This window comes from Anopheles funestus, chromosome 2RL (genome assembly GCF_943734845.2).
Source record: "Anopheles funestus chromosome 2RL, idAnoFuneDA-416_04, whole genome shotgun sequence".
NCBI classification, from domain to species: domain Eukaryota; kingdom Metazoa; phylum Arthropoda; class Insecta; order Diptera; family Culicidae; genus Anopheles; species Anopheles funestus.
Window position 1 is genome coordinate 28,890,138 of NC_064598.1, and position 19,707 is coordinate 28,909,844.

General features: G+C 43.8%; 5 protein-coding genes across 5 annotated transcripts; 2 read left to right on the forward strand and 3 right to left on the reverse strand.

Moving 5' to 3' along the window:
• Positions 1-689: 689 nt before the first annotated feature.
• LOC125761487 (peptide deformylase, mitochondrial-like) lies at positions 690-1,729 on the forward strand. The gene is made up of 2 exons (XM_049422646.1): positions 690-1,299; positions 1,380-1,729. The coding sequence occupies exons 1-2, from the start codon at positions 907-909 to the stop codon at positions 1,692-1,694; spliced, it is 708 nt and encodes a 235-aa protein (XP_049278603.1). The 5' UTR covers positions 690-906; the 3' UTR covers positions 1,695-1,729.
• A 26-nt stretch (positions 1,730-1,755) lies between these two features.
• Positions 1,756-13,044, reverse strand: LOC125761476 (SH2B adapter protein 2). Its single transcript, XM_049422629.1, has 5 exons — positions 11,791-13,044; positions 5,711-5,842; positions 5,382-5,615; positions 4,027-5,238; positions 1,756-2,520 (listed from the first exon to the last, which is right to left on the reverse strand). The coding sequence occupies exons 1-5, from the start codon at positions 12,289-12,291 to the stop codon at positions 2,230-2,232; spliced, it is 2,370 nt and encodes a 789-aa protein (XP_049278586.1). The 5' UTR covers positions 12,292-13,044; the 3' UTR covers positions 1,756-2,229.
• A 750-nt stretch (positions 13,045-13,794) lies between these two features.
• LOC125761491 (uncharacterized) lies at positions 13,795-14,255 on the reverse strand. Its single transcript, XM_049422650.1, has 2 exons — positions 14,182-14,255; positions 13,795-14,101 (listed from the first exon to the last, which is right to left on the reverse strand). The coding sequence occupies exon 2, from the start codon at positions 14,072-14,074 to the stop codon at positions 13,844-13,846; it is 231 nt and encodes a 76-aa protein (XP_049278607.1). The 5' UTR covers positions 14,075-14,101; positions 14,182-14,255; the 3' UTR covers positions 13,795-13,843.
• Positions 14,256-15,012: 757 nt separating this feature from the next.
• LOC125761472 (gamma-tubulin complex component 3) lies at positions 15,013-18,233 on the reverse strand. The gene is made up of 3 exons (XM_049422616.1): positions 18,069-18,233; positions 17,718-17,902; positions 15,013-17,653 (listed from the first exon to the last, which is right to left on the reverse strand). Exons 1-3 carry the CDS (start codon positions 18,151-18,153, stop codon positions 15,362-15,364), a joined length of 2,562 nt encoding a protein of 853 aa, XP_049278573.1. The 5' UTR covers positions 18,154-18,233; the 3' UTR covers positions 15,013-15,361.
• A 121-nt stretch (positions 18,234-18,354) lies between these two features.
• On the forward strand, positions 18,355-19,403 carry LOC125761488 (alpha-ketoglutarate-dependent dioxygenase alkB homolog 6). The gene is made up of 2 exons (XM_049422647.1): positions 18,355-18,662; positions 18,730-19,403. The coding sequence occupies exons 1-2, from the start codon at positions 18,633-18,635 to the stop codon at positions 19,378-19,380; spliced, it is 681 nt and encodes a 226-aa protein (XP_049278604.1). The 5' UTR covers positions 18,355-18,632; the 3' UTR covers positions 19,381-19,403.
• Positions 19,404-19,707: the final 304 nt, after the last annotated feature.

Below are 19,707 nucleotides of genomic sequence, written 5' to 3' on the forward strand. Positions count from 1 at the left end.
GCTTTTGTTTACTGTGAAAATCTTCTTCCAATTGGTAACGATGCAATTCTAACGAATCGATCTTTTATCATTTGTAGAAAGAATTCCAGCAATTAGCGTATCACCGAACGACGAAGAGAGGAGCCGTTGTTACTGTTTGTTTACAAAAGAACGTCTTCATTGACGTTTGGCTGTTCCACGAAACCACGTGCTTGGGATTGCGTGCCGGCGAAGGTCGGGTGGTGGTACACGCATCGCTAGCGTAGCACGCATGTCGGGCAGACAAAAGGGGGTCGGAGAACAGTGATCAAGTTGCACACGAGTAGGCCGTAATTCTGACGGTACTACTTAAAAGCCATGTGATGAGTTGCGGGTTATTAGTGAGAGCCATGTGCCCTCTCTCTGATTCAAACCCTCTCGTCTTCCTTTACCCAGCCAAGGGAAAAAGGAAGTTCGATTTTCTGATGGCTTTTTCTTTCACCCTTTGATGATCAAAACATAAATCGAAATAATTATCTCATACGATAAGGATGATCCTTCATGCGTTGTTATGTCCTTATTTACACCATCATTAGAATTGTGTATATCAGCTTGCTCTTCTTTTTAATTACTTCAACATGGCTAAGCAGTGCGTATTCCTCGCCGGTACATTACAATCATCCTCGAATTATAAAATACATTGCTGCTCTTTATTAGCCCTTTGTAGACTTTATTATGTTCTAATATCCCAACAGTACTGAAAAGCGAATATAAGTTTGTACATGTTCTGCTCGTGCATGTGCGCTGTATATTTGCTCGGATGTCAACAAACCTTCGCTGTTCCAAGCGCCCGAACAGCTGTACTTGACAGCTGGCTGTCAGGGCACGTAAACATTACATAAACAATTGTTTCTTCTATTCGCCGGTTGTGCAGTGTATTAACTAGTAATGCGGTTAAAAGTGAAGGCCGTGCCTATAAAGGCATGTATTCGAACAGTCTGTACCAGCAGCCGGGTGGACAAATCGTTAGCAAAGTGGTACCAAAGCTTGTGGCAACCGAAAGGTAACGAACCACCGTACGACCATGTCGTGCAATTGGGCGATCCCGTACTGCGTGTGCCGGCGAACTTGATCCCTGAAAAGGAGCTTAAATCACCCGAAGTACAGTATCTAGTCAAACATCTCGTTAAGGTGATGCGATCTTACAAATGCGTCGGACTGGCGGCACCACAGCTCGGCCTTCCGCTACGCGCATTTGTGATGGAGTTTAAGGAGGAACTGCGGGACCAGTACACCAAGGCCGACTATAAGCTGCGCGAAATGGAACCCTTACCATTGACGGTAATTGCATCCCTTGTAGCTAATGCTTTAGTTTGATTCTGTTTTCATATTAATAACAACTTATCTAATTTTTATTGTAGGTTTTTTTAAACCCCGAACTAAAAGTGCTCAACTACGAAAAGGTGACACACACGGAAGCGTGCGAAAGTGTCCGCGGATATCGAGCCGATGTAGCACGGTATCGGGAAATCATGATAAAAGGGTTCGACGCTTCCGGAGAACCAAAGGAACTGCAGCTGAAAGGATGGAATGCTCGCATAGCGCAGCACGAGATGGATCACCTAAATGGGATCGTTTACACGGATCTAATGAATAGGAAAACCTTTACCTGCTCCTGCTGGCAGGCGGTCAATGCAAATAATGGGCGCATAAAGCTATCGTTTGCAAATAAATAACCAGTACGAAATACTAGAAAACATGCACAGATCATGTGTGTGTGTGTGTGTTGGGCGTGTGTCCTTTTTCCAGCATGCCGATCTGGTTTTATTAACTTTATTGCACTAACGAAAACGAAACAGTTGGCGCAAAAAAGCAACATTATACACAATGGCTTACACAATGATCGTGTAAAGTATATTCTAAGGTAAATGATCGTAGTGTCGTGTAGACGTGCAACAGATGTCCCATTAATAAGCGCGCTTTATTCAATTCCAACGACTGGCGAACCGTTTTAGGGCTAGTAACGATTCAATGGATATGCCACGTGTATTTTAAGGCTGTAGTTAAACGAAAACGAAAATGAAAAATGGTAAAAAAAGGTAATTTGCGTCAAGAACTAACTTGTAGCGCAGTGGAGAAGTGTAGCAAGGAAAAGGAATTAACACAAATTTGTATATTACAAGAATTTTGGAACTGCGAGTAACAAATCATTTAGTCAATCGGGGGATAGTTTACACTACAGCCTTAAAAAAGAACGTGGACAAATTACGTTCAAACGTAGCTATACTGATTATCCACTGCCCGCTGCACATCCTCCGCCGTGCCGGTTTGTCCGGAACCGGATGCAGATCCCTGACTGAGACCACTCGTTCCTGGTTGCTGTTGCTGTTGCTGTGACGAGTGTAGATGAATGTGTTGCTGATGTTGTTGTTGCTGCTGCTGCTGATGATGGGAATGGTGAAGGTGCGAACTCATCTGCTCGACCGGGACCGTTTGCAGCGACAGTTCCAGGTCACATGTTTTGATTCGCACACTTCCGTTCAGCGTGATCGCTTGCGTTGGCTTGCGTTACGAATGGATATTTGTTTCGCCCAATCGAACCACACACAAAAACCACCATTGGAATAGACAAAAAGAGAGGGAGAGAGATAGATAGAGAGAAAAAAAATGATCAGATTTGATCGCGGGATCGTATCCCGGTAATTGTAAAGCCGAAGCATTTGAACAGTGTGTAAAAAAGCCTACACGTTTTTATCTGTGTGTATGTGTGTGCGTGTGTGTGTGTGTGGATACGCGTGTGATTTTACGCGCATTGTCTAATCAGTCACGTGTGGCCCTTTTTGGAAGCTGCATTTATCAATCAAAAGATCATGCCTTCACTTACAAAAAGGAAAATCATATCGCAAATGCTACACATAGAGTAGAATCATAGAATAAAATGTACCTACAAAACTACGCGTGAATGAACTGTATTGTGACGTACATATCGGAATTTAAAACATTATAAATTCAAACTATTGTTGCAATATTTTAAGGAAAATATAGTATCACACACACACTCATAAAAATAAAACATAGATACAGTTGAATGAAGTACTATGAATTATAATTATATGAACAGTTTTGAAAAAATAACAATATGACATTAAAATAGTTGTTTTTTTCCATCCTACTAACAGCGATATGTGTCGGATATTGAAACAATTCCGGATCCGATTGGTCGAGGTAAAAAAAAACGGACAAAATCAAGCACAAGCAGCACAGCGATGCAAGATGAACGGAAGATGATAGCGAACAAACTGGAAACGAAACTCAACAGCAAAAACGTACAATACAACGTAACCACGAAGTTGATGAAAACAGTTGATAACTATACAAGGTTCGAACAATAAAATTGGAGAAGACACTTAACATACTAAACAACAGCTGACGTTTAACAAACTTAGACATATCGAAAGAGAGAGAGAGAGAGAAAGAGAGAAAGAAAACAAAACGGTTCTTGTTTGATTTGGCCACCGATGTCATCTAGTGTAGTAATGGCCAATGAAGATGATAAAACAAGGTAAAAAAGAAAGAAAAGAGCGTGGAGCAAACATTCGCAAATCTTTTAAAAGAGTAAAAACAAAAAAAACAAAACAAAAACATACACGCTAATGAAGCAAAGGTAAAGATGACAACAAAAAGGAAAAAAAACCACAAAACGGTGAAAATAGAGACACTGCAGTTTTTTTTTCTTCTAGCATTTGTTTTTCCGTTTTGTTTATGTTTTGTTTAGATTTTGGCTTCAGTTCGCATTCTTCAGTTTCGCCTCACTGTTCTCAGTAATGTATTTCTGCTGTTGTGTGTTTGTGTTTTGATGTATTCATTCAAGTCTATTGGGATGTGTGTTTTCTTGTGAATGTATGTATGTTTTTCTCCTTCTTTTCGCTTTTTTTTCTTCTTCTTTTTGTTGTGTAATTGTTGTAAGTTTTATTCTTTCCCGTTCGACAATGTTTCCGCCGGTGATCTGCCTATAGTAGTTGTTGCCCTTCTTGTTTTGCAGTGTTACGTATAAATTTAATATCTCACATGTCTTGGGCTGGTTTGAGGGTTGCCACTAGCTGCCGAACTGCCGCTGGCCGCTGCCGTTCCGGTCGCATTGGGTGTGTTGGAGGAGTTGGAAACATTGTTAGTAGCACCAGTATTGCCACCGGGCACATTACTACTGCTCGCACTGCTACTGCCAATCAGCGTGGTGGAGTAGTTATTACTGGTTGCCGTTTGCTGACCCGCCTGCAAGCCTGACATCACCTGCTGATGTTGCTGCTGTTGCAGTTGTTGCTGTTGCTGCTGTTGGGCCTGCTGGTGCGTGAACACGTGCTGGTGTTGCGGGGTAAGCACGTACCCCGTTAGTGTGACGTCGGCCGTACCACCCGATTCCAGCGGTATCGGATGTTGGCGGAAATGTTCGAGCATCTCGGTGATCGAGGGAAACCAAAGATGCTGCACCCGACACTGGCCAAGATCGTTCAGCGTCATGCGCAGATGCTTCGCCTTGCCCTGGAAGTTGAACGTGAGCACAAATTCGCCCTTGCGCGTTTCACTTTGCCGCACCAGGAACACGCCGTGACTAGAGATGCCTTCGCGCAGCACCAGCTGGGCGGCTTCGAAGCGAGGCAACGTGCCATGAAACCAGGGATACTCGCGCATCATTGCCGTCAGGTCGGTGTCGTGCTCGTGCGACAGGTCCAGATCATTTTCCGTCAGCTCGAAATTGCTCGACGACGATATCCGGTCGTCGGGCCGACGGGGAGGCAATTCCGGTGCGCTGGCAGTCGTAACGGTGGTGTTGGAGGTCGCATTGCCAGCTGTCCCGGTAGCGACCGGTACCGTTCCACTGCTATTCAACGCGTTCGCTACTGACGCACCGGTTCCACCGGTTGTGCCCGTTAACGATTGGTTGAGACTGAGGTTGTTTACATCCGTGGCAAGCCCACTGGATGCCACCAGCGTCGACGGTATACCGCCGGTTCCTCCTCCACCGTGCGACATTGAGGTACTGAGGGTGGTGATCAAATCCGTGGCAACCGAATCGGATGGTTCGGAAGTCGTTTGCGTACTACGCATACAGTAGCGTATCGTGGCAAGCCAGCTGCGCATGTCATCTGTGTCGCGGGCCTCGATGACGTACTCCATATTATTGCCAGCCTTCAGCACGAACGTATTCTCGTGATCCGGCATTTCCAATGCCGTCGTTTCACGAGCTTCCGTTATAAGAAAGCAAAACACGCCGCTCCGAGGCTAAAAGAAATTGAGCGATGAGAATGGAAAGCAAAACATTACATGGCCGTTACATGCGAACAATTAACTAGCGCTGATGCTGTACTAATTAACGTTTATTTTCAACAATCGATCATATCCCCGATTGCACGCAAACCTCTTACCTTCTGTGACTTTGGTGGTGAGTAGAATTCCAGCATATATCCTGAGACCGTTTTCACTAGCACCAGCTTACACTTTTCCCACTTCTGGGAACCGGGCTGGTCGAGATTTTCCGGCGAAAGGTAGTTGACGGTGCCCTCCTTCCGACATTCGACCACTATTTTTGCGAGTTTAGTTTTACTGGCGCGCCGCTCGGATAGCTCTACCTCGTCCGAGTGTTGCTTGTGGAAAAATGCCTACAACAAAACAAAACAAAAACAATTACAATTTAGTCGCAGTGGGTGGAATTAGGTGCATACGCATATACGGAACAAATTGGATGAATACTTACATGAATTACTTTGCCCTTACGGAGGCCTTTGAACGATAGTCGTCGGAAGAACGGTTTGTGGTTGGTTTTTGGCGAATCTGTGTCCTCGGAATAATCGCTTTCCTCCGGCACCGTAGCGGATCCATTTCCAGTCTGTCGGACAATAGAGCAAGAAGAGACAATACTTTATTAATAAGAAATGGTTTGTTGTAGTTTTTAAAGGTTTTGTGGTGTATTTTACACCGTAATACTTTGTGCATTCGGTGCTTACAGCGCTGTTAGTGTCCTTCTGTCTGTGACACAGCGGTGGTACACCGATAACGTATCCGAAACGTGCCATACGGACACACAAGTAAAACCAATAAAATCATCAGCTTCAATTTATTTCATCTACTGTGACTGTGACTGTAGCGTCCTCATCCCATCACTATTCACGGCCTAGGCAGTGGGCAAATTAAACCAACAGAATAACAACAACAATAGTTGCGGACATGTATAGGACACTTTTGTTTTTTTTTTGTTACACTCCTCATAAACCAATTTTCGAAGGACGGAACAAGTTTTCATGAGTTCAAAACATAATTGAGATTTGTTAGTTCAAGGACAATTCCATTGCCAATTGTGGTACGCGTTTTCTTTACAGATTGAATGTTGTCTATTGCAGCTTGTATCACAGAATTAAACGGCAGACTGGAATAGGTGATCGTGGCTTGATCATTCGCTTGCTAAAAATAACGCATTTTAACTTGTTCTTTATGGGACTGATAGCAATATGGCATGAATGGAAGACAATAATAAACAAAGGGGAAGAAATTCAACGAGATTTATTCTGATAACGAACTCTGAACTTTAGGTCCCAGGTTGGTGTAAACAACAATCTCGTTCCGTTGTAATACTTGCTTTACATCGACGATGTCGTACATTTTACATTTAGAACAGGGGTCTCCAAACTAAGGCCCGCGGGCAGCATGCCGAGAGATACCGAGATTGGGCCTCAGCTGTGGGCTATTCCACTCAGAGCGGCCCGCCATCTAAAAAGTGTGGAGGCCCCTGATTTAGAATATGAACAAAGTGAAGATATGTTCTGAAGATCAAGTTAAAAATTTGGTTAAAAATCTGGAGATCCAATAATCTTATATTGAAAAATCAGGACAACCACTTCTGGACAAGTTGCTTAGCTATAGACCACAAAAATGTTCTCTCTTCTCTCTTCTTGGTTTAACGACTAAGGTCTTGCCGGCCATTTCTAGCTTTGTATACTTATTTCTACTACGTAGCCGGACAGTCAGTCCTTGTTACTGGGGAGTTCGAATACCAAACATTGTAGTTCTTGAATCCTTGGTCATTAGACCATTAGACTTTTCTCTTAGAGCCCTCAATTCTTATGCCTAGATTGTGTTAGAGATATCTTTTACTGAGAATCCACAGCAACAAGCATCACAACGTTCGAATTTTAACTTAAAATGACATTTAGGAATTTGGTACGCCATCATCCCCGTGTTGTCTAAGTCATACGGCCTGGCCGTCCTAATTGAAATACATAAAAAAAAATCCCCGTGTTGTGAGTCTTTTTGTGTGCGTCCCTCAATGTCGAATTCAACTCGTTAGCTTCAAAGTAATTCAGTTCCAATAAAAGCATTTGATTCACAAAGCCAAATGATCAACGTTTTAATTTTAAAATCAACAAATACACAAAACAAAACCCAGAAAATGCTTTGTTAGCACATGATCACCTCATCAATTTCGTTATCATATGGAAAAAAGGCGGAAAAGAAAATGCAAAATAAATATCCTGCAAACAATAATGCCGGTCATGTGTCGGCAAACGATCATCTCTCACCCGTTTGCAAAGGAGATCGGATTTCGATTGTGTCCGGACTGATGATAACATATACCACTAACATTAACGGCCACTAACCAGGTCGGACTGGTACATGAGCTGGGTGGGTGAGGGGAATTGTAAAGCGTAAACATACTCGAAGTTCATTACCACCGTTTGGTGTGTCGCCGAGGTTACTAATCTCCCACAGCGCAGTTCGAGTGCCCTCCCCAAAAAAAAGAGATTGCGCCACTCCCGGGGCGGTTCGATAGATGGGAAAGGAAGCAACGATTCCACCAAAACCACAAACACACGGACACACTGGACAAACAATTCGGTGGTAAGGAAAGCCGAAAGCCGCCACCAAACATTAAAACCACAACAACAAACTCCCATTCATTCATGGCGGCGAAGGTGGAAGGGACGAGCATGGGCACACGGCGGTACGAAACACACGAAGGCCCCAAACGTGCGTGTCCGTGTTTGGTGGTGGTGGTGGCGATTTGAAATTTATGAATGAAAACGGTTCCATTCGGTCGGGCACTTCTCGCCGGTCAACAAGAGGGATGTGGTGCGCGAAACCATGCATACGTTAAAGCTGACCAAGGCCAATGGCAAGCAACAAAAGTGGCGGCCCACGAATGCCAGTCTAACGACAGGTGGGGCACTAACGGTTGCATACCGACACGCATTCGCGTCTTATATGGGAAGCCACCGAAAGCAGTGATCCACACACAGACACACACACGCGACCGGCTGGTCTGGATGGTCCGGTTGTTACATAGGTTGTTCCGCATGTATCCGACTAAATGTTGGCAAATCCGGATTGAATAATTCCTGCCATACATTACGACGTGAGTGTTGCATTCTGATGAACACATTCTTGCACTCGTTCGTAGACAATATTTATGCAAAGAAAAACAAAAACGAGTAATTTATTTCTTGTACCATTTCCTTCAAATCTTTAATGCAGGGAAAATTAATTAAAACGAATTACAGCAAAAAAAAAAACAATTTTAAAAACTATGGTACCAGCCAATAGATGGCGCTACTTGATGGCGCACTCCAGTAACATTCCCTCTTAATCCTTAAAACTCGGATATAGATAAGATAACAAATAGTATAGATGTGCAAACGAGCAAATGGGCGACAAAATTAACAACGATCAATTTATTTGTAATAGAAAGCAATATTTAAATCATAAACAATTTGGTTCGAGCGAATGACTAAAACACAACAACACTAAACGATAACAAAGTTTATTCATAAAATAAATAAATATGTAACATTCCTTCCATATTCAACTCCAGAAGAGAATTAACAACGGTCCACGAAACGGTCCCTTCATATCCACAAAATCAAAACAATATTCGAGTTGGCCCTAAAACATATGCGAATTTGTTTAATACAAACTTTGGAGTCAAGGTGCATAGCACCCCTACCCAATGACGCCTTCCCCCTCGGTACGATTGCATTCTTCGAAATAAATGCTACAGATGATAAGGAGACCAAAATAGACACCTTTCTCCGCGGTTTCCGCTTGCCCTGTTTTCTGCCTTTACCCGCTATCGAACCCAACTGTTTCATTGTTTTTCCTTTTTTGCCGTACACTCTCGCGGACTGAGTGTGTGTCTTGTGTTAATTTGATAACTGGCCGACCGGAGTTACATCCGGGGCAATTTGAAGCCGAGACGTTTGTTGGTTCTAGTGGTTTATTTTTGGTGTACGTTACGTTTGTTACTGCACCGGGGCAAAAACAAAGCAATAAAAAGAAGCTTTTTGGAATGGTCTATTTCAAAATTAATATATACTTTTAGTACAAGATTTAGGTTTTTACAATAATATAACATTTCTATCGATGCATGTAGGCACGTGTAGTACTCGCGTATGGTATCGATCAATGAGCTAGGATTCGAACTGTTGATAATGTTTGCGTAACTATTAATTCTTTTTGAAGGATCAACGATCTTCTCGAATTTCTAGTTCATGTCTGCCTTACAGGAGTCCTCTGCTGGAATTATTTTTAGCTAATTTACTATTATTTGCTACGGGTGAATGTACGATTGATCCAATCCAAGAGAATTCAAGTGCGGTTTGATGTCGATTGCACGTGTAAAGACCGCTATCAATATGATTGTCTGGTTGCCTCAATTGGTGTCTAAGAACGCCTCCTTTGTCCTTGTGGGCGGCCAAAAAAGACTTTACAATGCACGATTGCCTGGTGCCATTCTAATGACGTGACCAGACGCTCTGTGCCTATAGAGTTTAATTCGTTGGATCTTAGTGAAACATTTGTAAAACTTACAGGTCTTTTCCTCAGAAATGAAGAAGAAAAAAGTTGCCTCAGAATTTAGAAAGGATATTTGGCAAACATCAACCTCAATATAAATATCGTAGTCTCCATTGAACATTAAATCAATGAAGGATTTAGAAGCCAAGGTGAAATGTTGAACGACTTCCAAAAGAATGATCACCTATCTCCCGCGATGTTAGGGATTTGTTAACACGGTTGGTCGTTAGTCTCCAAGTCGAGATTTTTCTCGAGGAATGCCGTTAAACAATTATGCCTATGGCATCAGCTTACGTATTCCAAGATATGTTAGGTTTTTGAGAATTTGGGCTCCGAAGTTTCCTTCCACGATCACCTGGAATTTGGTGTTGATCATCGTCACTCTTATTTCATATTATATTACCCTGACTTTACTATAATAAGTAGCCTAAAGCCAATAAATAGACGGAAGGAGTGGAGTTGCTATTTTATTCCATGATTTGTCGGGGGTAGCTTTCAACTATCTCTTCAACAAATGGGACAAGTCAATGAACCCAAAATTTATTAATCAGAATCAGCATAACATTAAGGAGAATGTCCCGTTTAACGGTAATATTTAGACAATCCCACATACATTACTTAGTATAATTGCTTTCATCTAGAACGATACAACTCAAAGAAACCCACTAGAATGTTGCCGCCAGGATTGTTGTAGCTGTTGAATATACCTCAATGAACTTCGAAAAATGTTTCTTTCGATGATGTCACCTTTTGCGCTCGCAAATTCGGCTTCCATGACTTCAGATTTTGGCACTGCATAGGTGTTTTGCACAACGAACGATAAGCAGGAGCAAAATAATGTTCATACCCCATCCCCATAGGATTCTTCTACCCACACACTTCCTTTTAATCGCGCGACTACATTGATAAGAAAAAGATTTGTAATCCATTTACATGGCCACCTGTTTCTTTTGGCCGTTGCTGCTGCACGGTCGAAGCAACAGTGCGCGGAGGGATTTTCTTTTTTTCTTTTGCTATTTCGTGCCCAAATTTGCGTAGGATGCGTAGGAGAAAGTTTCTTTAGTTGGTAGGTTGTAGGTTCTGAGAATGGAACCACCCACCACCGCCACCCAGCCCATCATTCATAAAGAGGTGGTGCGATCGGGAAAAACCCCCCGCGTAGGGTAGAAGTGCAGGGGGTGACATGATAACTAAAACCCTTACTCAAATGAAATGCCTACTTCGAAAAGTAGGCAGCTGACGTCTACTGGAATGGATGGGGGTGTTGAGCGTTTCTAAGGGCAGAGTGAGCGAGAGAGAGAGAGAGAAAGAAAGATTAGGTACAAAAATGTTATGAATGAACCCGGGGTACTATGGAAAACATTCGACTGGGTGGTGGGTTCATTGGATGCTGCTGACATCGCCCTGAGGTCAGGATTGCAAATGTATGCGTCAGCTGCCTGCTTTGATTACACACTTCGTGTGATCAATGGTGTTCCTTTTCGGCGGGCGAGTGTGTAGGGTGGGTTTGTTTTGAAGCTCGGTGGAATGTGCGCTACATTTTAATGTCTTCATCGAAGTACATATAGGGCCAGTAAAAAGGGCCTAAAAATATGAAACATCCGCGTGGTGAAGCATTCCGATACCGTGAACCTACTTGCGGAACGGTTTTGTTCGATAATTGTATCTTGCTGTTGTCTAGCAAGATCCTGCAGTGGTATTAATTACAGCACCAGTGAGCATTTCATGCTGCGACGTTATACGGATGGACAGTATCCTGCGTCTACGATTTGCCCTCCCTCTTTGCTTATTCGTCTATCAGGATGTAGCGCCTGTGTCCCACATCATCATCAACCCATTCGAACGCGATGAACCGCTGCTATATGCGGTTTGTTTTCTTCCATCCTTTACTAATTGCTTGTCATGTAATGCTGGCGGTGTCTGGATGTGGCTCCGATACAAGCGACCTAAAAAAGCAAGCGACGCGGAAGAAGAATGAAAAAAAGGACCCACCTTAGGTTGCGCTCGTCGGCGCTGAAACTCGTCCTCGAAGCGAGACTCGAAGCAGTGAACGAAGCGGCGCATAAAATCCCGATGGGAGATCGTGTGGCGGGCCACTTCCGGCAGATTGTTGGTGACGTAATTTACGCACGCTCGGGCAAAGTCCGCTGCGGCCGCCCGTGCGTGACGCTCGCAAAATTCCGTCCACGTTCCAACGGTTGGCGTTGCCGACAGTGTCGTCGTGGATGCGGTCGGCGTCGGCGTCATCGATCCCATCATCGCCGCCGACGATGCCGTTCCGACGGTAACCGTACTACCCAAGCCACTCTCGCCATCTTCCCCTCCACCGGCAACGCCGGCGACGCCTACGTGCAAGGCGTTGCCGGTATGCGCCACATTCCCACTGGCACCGCCTCCACCCCCACCACCCACACTACCGGATATTTGATGCTGTTGCTGCTGAACTGTCACACTGCAAAAACTTTGATCACCATCTGTCAAATTGGCCATCATTTTTGTTTATTTTTCTCCCACGCTTGGCCACTCTCGCAACGGCTGCACAACTCCAGGGAAACACCTTACCACACACCTATCACAATGCCACCAATTCACTGCACCTGCACCACCAGCCACGGGTACAATCGGACGTTCCTTCGTTCCGGATGACACACCGTGTACCGACGACTGGCGAATGGGTTTACACGACCACACTGTGTCCACTGGGCACCTGGTGTCCCGACATGGGATGCGCTAATCGTAACAGATTGCTCACTTTTCACTCATCCGTACTGGGGTTTGGGACTTACACAAACAATCCCACCGCCCGATTGCCATTTCGGGCACCGCGGAACATTCTTCCGGCCGAACTATCGGCAACGCGTTACGGCCCGCGGGATGAGATAATACGGCACGCTGGCCTACTGCGATAGGACGTGCAGCATTGCTGGTAAGCGAAATGCAGGAATACGCCACCGAAAGAAGCAGTCGGCTAGATTCTTGCACTAGCAGGCAGCGCTACACTTTTTTTCACATCCACCAAACGCACCAGCAGACTTGTGTTCGCCCTACTGTAACTAGCCGCACCACGCACTACACTGCATGCATTGAACTCGTGATAGAAATTTTAATTCAATGTAGATTTTTTTATTATTCTGTCTATTCCCGTGATGTTGTAAACTTTTTTCTATGCCCGTGGCTACCCAGCACTGTGGAATGGTTGCAGGCCATGCCGGTTGACTATTTATCACACACCGATCTGCGTTAACCCTTGAGTGTTGCGCCTACCTACTTCGCAACGTTTGATGTTATGGCGCTTATTAAATGTTTTACGTTTGATTTTTTATTGACTAGAATCAAAACAATTTTAATATTCGTCTCTGATCTTATTCAGATCAGAAGATATAAACCATTTTCACCTAACAAAGCAAAAACTCGTTAATAAATTTGAAGCTAACGATGTCGCAATCTTTCTGCCGTCCGTAAACATTAACATTTTTACCAGCAGGTTTTTTATTCTTAAAACACGTTGCAAAATATTGCAATGCTACAGGAAATAAAATAATTACAAAGTAGAATGCAACATGTCAATGCATTTCCCCAGGTGGATGCATTCGAGCCTTCTGTGCATCAGCTGTCAAAGCAATTGTTTTCATACTGGTTGTGTTGCATTTAGCATAAATAAAAATGTCCTATCCGGCTGGAACCGCTCTACGTTTTCCCATCATATTTGGGAGCATATTAGTCGGTTTTGGACTTGCGTTCTACAATCGGTAAGATTACAACGATTCCGTGTGACTACACGGGCACACATTATAACACTCACTGTGCCTTCACCAGCGATAAGTTTATGACCGGACTGGAGGAGGAACGTAACCGCCTAAACAAGGAAGACTTGGAAGGAAAGCAAATACTACTGGAAAAAATTGAAGCAGTTCGGAAGGCGCGTATGCAATGAACAGCGCATAGGAACTAGTTACTTTCTACCGCATAATACAATAAACGCAATGTACAGACAGCTTTACATTGGTAAACAGTTTATTTAGATCTAACCGGGGTGCAGAGCCTTCTAATCTTGGCGAATGCGCGCCGCTCGGGGATCGTCTGGACGCATCACAACGTACGTTAGCTTGTAACGGCGGTTATCGGCGTCTTTCCGATAGTAGTTGGTCAATCCGACCACGCTGAGACCGATTCCGATTAGAGCTATCACTGACGAACCGACCACTTCTGGGATTTCGTTCCACCCGCGCTTGAAAAGGGCCGTAAGACCGCGGCTGGCCTGAGATGACGCTGCCATCTTTGCGTCGGTGAAACAAAGGACTGTCTGTACGAGAATCAAGGAAAATGAAAGCTACAATTGCAAGATTTCTTGTAAATTTCTTCCTAAACACATTTGCTACTCACTCGATTCACGTAATCGTGTTTTGCTTTTTTCAATATTTCACACACTGCGATGCTGTCAACGTGACAGCTGGTAGCAAATACCAAGATGTACAGTGCACCCTTGCAGAAGGTACACTCAATTACATTGTGCGGTTATTTTTGAATTTTTGATCCATTTTTGTAGGTAAATTTTTGTATTCAGAAGCATTATCTGGAATACGAAGAGAAACCTTTGATGAGCACATAAAGCCATCATTCAATAAAAAAAAACTTCAAGTAATGAAGTACATCATTCGGCGGATCGGACGGAACATTCGACGGACTGCAGTCGAGTTCCTTGGTGTTAGATGAGAGTCCATGATCAATTCCAGAATTCTTGAATGCATACTTGAACTGGAATCTTCTTGAATACCGAATCTTCTCAATAATTTCATCAACCTTGCACTATGCTCAATTAATTGCGGCATGATAGCATTCAGGATGAAAGCTCTGGCTGTACTTTGAAAGACACCATTGAAGGTTCCTCTACAGTCGTGGCCATATAGGCGACCTGGTGATATTGGTGGATAAATTAGGTCTTCAAGAAGAAATTGAACCAGATATTGATTAAGATATATTCGAAGATAATCGTGTTCCAGAATCAATACCAGACAGTTCAGCTAATCAGAGGATATCAGGGCCAGTTCTAATTTCAAATAAAGAGCCAGTACCAGCACTTCAATCAGCTCTTCCAACCAGGCGATTTACTCGAACCCTACGAGGTACAATGGAAATAAGAAAAGAGGATTGTTGTATTCGGAAACAATATTTGGAATACGAATAATATTCTTTCAATAAAGTAACTTCAACGAGTGAAGTGTATCAATATTGTTTTACTATGCAGTCAAACGCGTGTATAAAATTTACCAGAACGCCCTTATTTATTATGTTTCAATCTTGTAACGACAAACGGAGAAAATGAAACAAATTGGCACAGCATTGGTACTGCATTCTTACAAAACGAAACAGAAATACCATTGCTCAGTAAAACCTACATAACATCGCAGCAATTATAGTTCGTTACCCACGTAGAACGATTATGGATAAGCAAATCCAGCACCTGCTTTCGAATCGGTTTCACAACCTGCAGCTCGGATTGGACCAGCGGTTCAGCTGCTGATGGTTTTTCTTTGTCTGAACATTCCTGGCACAACTCGCTGGATCATTTGCGGCTAAAGTTGTTGGCCAAACTTTTGCGCATATGCTGAAACGTGAGTGGTACGCTTAACCGCTCGTCCCGATGCTTATAATATTCGTTATAATCCAACCGCATGCATAACTGCGGTAACGATTCCATCGGTGACGTGGCTAGCTGATACAAGAAATGGCGCACCGAGTTTTCATACTCCACTCCGATCGCAATCAACGCTTTCTGACACTGTATCAGCTTGACTTCGAAGTCCTGCAGTTCTTCGTCCCGTTCTAGCGCTCGCTCGGCATTAACACCGTACGTTCCCTTCGCTTCGCTTGACTTGATGTACTCCTCGAACGCTTTCCTTGCGTCCATTTCCCGATTGCACAGCTTGTAAAAATTCATCTGCCACTCGTCTAACTTGCGCACGGAGGTGAATATCTGCTCCAGGCAGCTGCTGAACAGATTTGTCGACTGCTCCAAGAAGATACCGGTGCGAATTCGTTCCAGGAATTTGTCGTGCGCCTCCAGCACGTCGTCAAGCGCCTTGGCCTGTTTGACGCGCGCGCTAAACTGTTCCCAGGAACATTCAATCACCTCATACAGTATGTAGTACTGCATCTGCGAGATGATGTTGATCATCTTCGAGCAATACGTTTGAAGGTGTTGCTTTATCACGCTGATATCGTTTGCTATCGGTTTGTAGCATCGCGTGCTTAACATATGGTTGCGCCAAATGCCGTACAGAATGAACTCGAATCGCTTCATGTTCCACAGCTGCTTGAACAGCGCTCGGTACGTGCACTGCACTGGCTGGAAAATTGTTACCAACGGTCCTTGCACTTTGTACGTCAGGCAGAATACGTCCCAACCGGTATCACCCTCGCAAGGGCAAAGAAAGTGTACGTCTAAATAGTTCAGCACCGCGGGTTCGTCCTGTTCCTCGGCAGATTTGCGGACGGCGGCTGCTACAATTGAAAACAGCTCCTGCTGGTAAATATCCTTTGCCGGGCGATCCAATTCCTCTTTTAAATTTTCCATCAGCACATCGGCAAAGTTACCCTGCCCTAACAGCAGATAGTCACGCATTGCCTTTAAGTGGGTGAACAGATGATGTGGCCCAAGCACGATGTCCAGCACACGTTTGGACGTCTTCAGATATACACTGTCAATGAGCACGTGCAGCTCCGTGTTGTTGTGCGGACTGTAAAGATAATCCAGATGCTCGTCTAGACATTTCTTCAAATCCGTTCGCTCCGGTACTGGTGCACGGTCCTTGCATATTTCACGCAGAAAATTTATGCTTTTCCCTATGACCAGTATCTGCTTTGCCAGCGTATCCGGTATAAACGAAGGAACCATCGAGGGCCGCAAACGAAATTCATCGTGCCACAGCCGGTTGTAACCGACGTCCGTCAGCTCTTCGATGAAGAACTCACAATGCGGATCAACGATCTTACCGTCCGTTAGCCACTGCGTAAGCATCTGTTGCAACGGTATGCAGGCGGATTGCAAGAGTTCCCGCGAGATGGTACGAACCATTGGATCACCGTGCCAGATAAATTTGTGAATCGCGGATGCGAGAGCTCCTCCTTTTACCTCACGGCAAGCTTCTGAGATAACTGCTAGCCACTGCAAGCGTTCCATCGGCTCCACCAGCCACACCATCGTGCGGATGAGTGTCATACGCTCCGCACTATCGCCAGTCTGTCGCTGACGATCCAGATTCTCCTGTAGATTCGCAATCAATCCGTAATAGTTGGTTAACTCTTTCTGCAGTGCAGTTATGTATCCCTGGCCGAAGTTGCCCATCAAATAGGAATCACTCGTGGGATTTGTGAACCGGCATACTTTGTAGTAGAAATATCCAACCTCGGCCAAACGTAACAGCATACCAGCGTCACAAGCGTTCAAATTGCGCCCATGGATGTGGTCCAACTTAAATTCACCGGTAACAAAATTCTTACGAAGATATTTTCCCTCAATGCCCGTGCACGCATACACGACGTCCTGTATCAGCAGATCTTCCAGTTCGCTCCGATCGGCAATTTGCAGCTGCGCATCATCCGACGCAAGTGCTTTGGTGTCACAGAGACTACCAGTCGAACCGGATACGGTACCACCGGATCGTGATTTTACCAGCCGTTGGCTTCCGCTGATACCGGAGTCTACGCTAAGCTTCGAAAACACACTGTCCAATGTTCCGGCAAAACCTGCGTCATTGCGCATATCTACCTGAAGTCCGCTTGCACTTGCACTCTTGTCGGAATCAGCGAGATGGAAAAGGAATTCCAAAATTGGAGTCCGTTGTTTGCTCTCGGTCTGTAAGTAGTAACACTCATTAACATTTTACCATTCCTGTATCCTTGCACAAATGGAGCCTTACCATTGATACCAGCTCCTCGTAGAAGCCATTGAACATGTTCACGGTAGCTTGGCTTCTAGAGGCAAGCAAGCGATTGATACGCGCCACTATCGTTGATTCATTTGCTGCTACTGACGTGCTACCGTGGTATGCAATCGAGTTCGGTTTGTTCGCAATGAGCCGGGTCACTTCTTTCAGCACATCTTCTGCACAATAAAATGAAATCATTGATGGAAAACAATTAGCATCCGGATAGGAAACCGAAACCAAAACAACGCAGCTGCCAACAAGACGCTCTCCGGTGTGGTTGATATTTTGTTGGAGTGAAACGATTCTTCGTAATTTTCTTGGGAAAGATACGAAATAACTTACGTGATCGATCTCCGGCAAGATTCTGGCAAAGCTGTTTTAGCAGTTCGTAAATGACCGGAAAGTTGGGCTGCTGATTTCGGTTCATGTTTGTATTGATCGCTCAAAACTGAAGCGACTTGCACTACGCCGTTTTTTTTGGACAATGGCTCGTTGCCATAAGTAGTGAGGTACTCGCGTTGACAATTCTTGATAGAAATTTATGAAAAAGGTGCTTTTTATCAAGAAAAAACTAGGAAACAAATTTGAAATCCTGTTTTTAATAATTATGAACACATAAACCAATTTGCACTTGTATTATAAAATAGAAGGACTTCGGAGTATATTTAAAATTAGCAAAACGTCTGTGGTTTTCCGCGAGAGCAGCCACTGTGCAGGGAATTGACAAAAAGGTATTTTTTAGCTACCGTGATGATTTAAAAAAATGACAATGCATTGTTTTGAATTTGCAGAACAGGATCACTCTTCGCAGCTACGGAAAATTCTTTGCAAGTATTAAGCCTTTTAGGACGAAAAAGCGTATTTATAAACACAAATTCATCGGAAAAAGTATATCATTTCGGTGCCATGAATTGGGAAAACTTTATTGTGCAGAATGTAAGTAGGATTTGATTAGGAACCTGCAACGTTTGGACGTGGTGATAACATTTTCAATTCATTGCAGTGCCCACCGAGTATCTACTATGTGCCAAATTTCATTACGAAGGAGGAAGAATGTTCCATCATGCAAGCGATTGATAAAACGCCAAAGCCTCGCTGGACACAGTTATCCAATCGTCGGTTAATAAATTATGGCGGAGTGCCCCATCCGAAGGGCATGATAGCTGAAGACATTCCGGCATGGTTGAACCATTACGTCGATCGAATCAATCAACTGAATGTGTACGAGGAAGGAATCAGGGCTAATCATGTGCTAATCAACGAGTATCTTTCGGGACAAGGCATAATGCCCCATCTAGATGGACCACTGTTTTATCCTACCATCACAACAATATCTTGTGGATCACATACCGTGCTGGAGTATTACGACCAAATCGAAGACAATGTTTCCGATACTAACGACACGATAGTTCGCCATCATACGACGAGCATCTTGTTAGAACCGCGCAGTCTGCTAGTGGTTAAAGACGATATGTATCACAAATATCTTCATTCGATAGCAGATCGTGAGCAGGATGTGATTGATGATAAGGTAGTAAATTTGCCGATGCTTAGCAATGTGAATGTAGGCGACGTATTATGCCGATCGAAAAGGATATCATTAACGATTCGCCATGTACCTAAGACTAGTAAAATGAAAATAAAAATCTTTTAGCAATGTTCTTTCAGCAACAGAAATTTGTCGAAACGTACCAAATGGATGTAACGGCTTGTTTGGAAACTAGTAGTGATAAGTCCAAACCATTGGCTTATTTAGATATGAAATTTAAGGAACGAAGGGATAACATACAAAATGGGTTCATAGAACATTATTGTAATTTAATTGAATCACGAATATTTTTTATTGCTGACCGTTTGTACTCAAAGTTCGTAGAGATCAGGTGGGAACAAACTAAAGTGTTTTGTAGTTCGGATATTCTTTTGCAAAGCGATTGAAAATTCCCGTACATATTATATTTTGAGTGAGATTTTTTTTAATTCG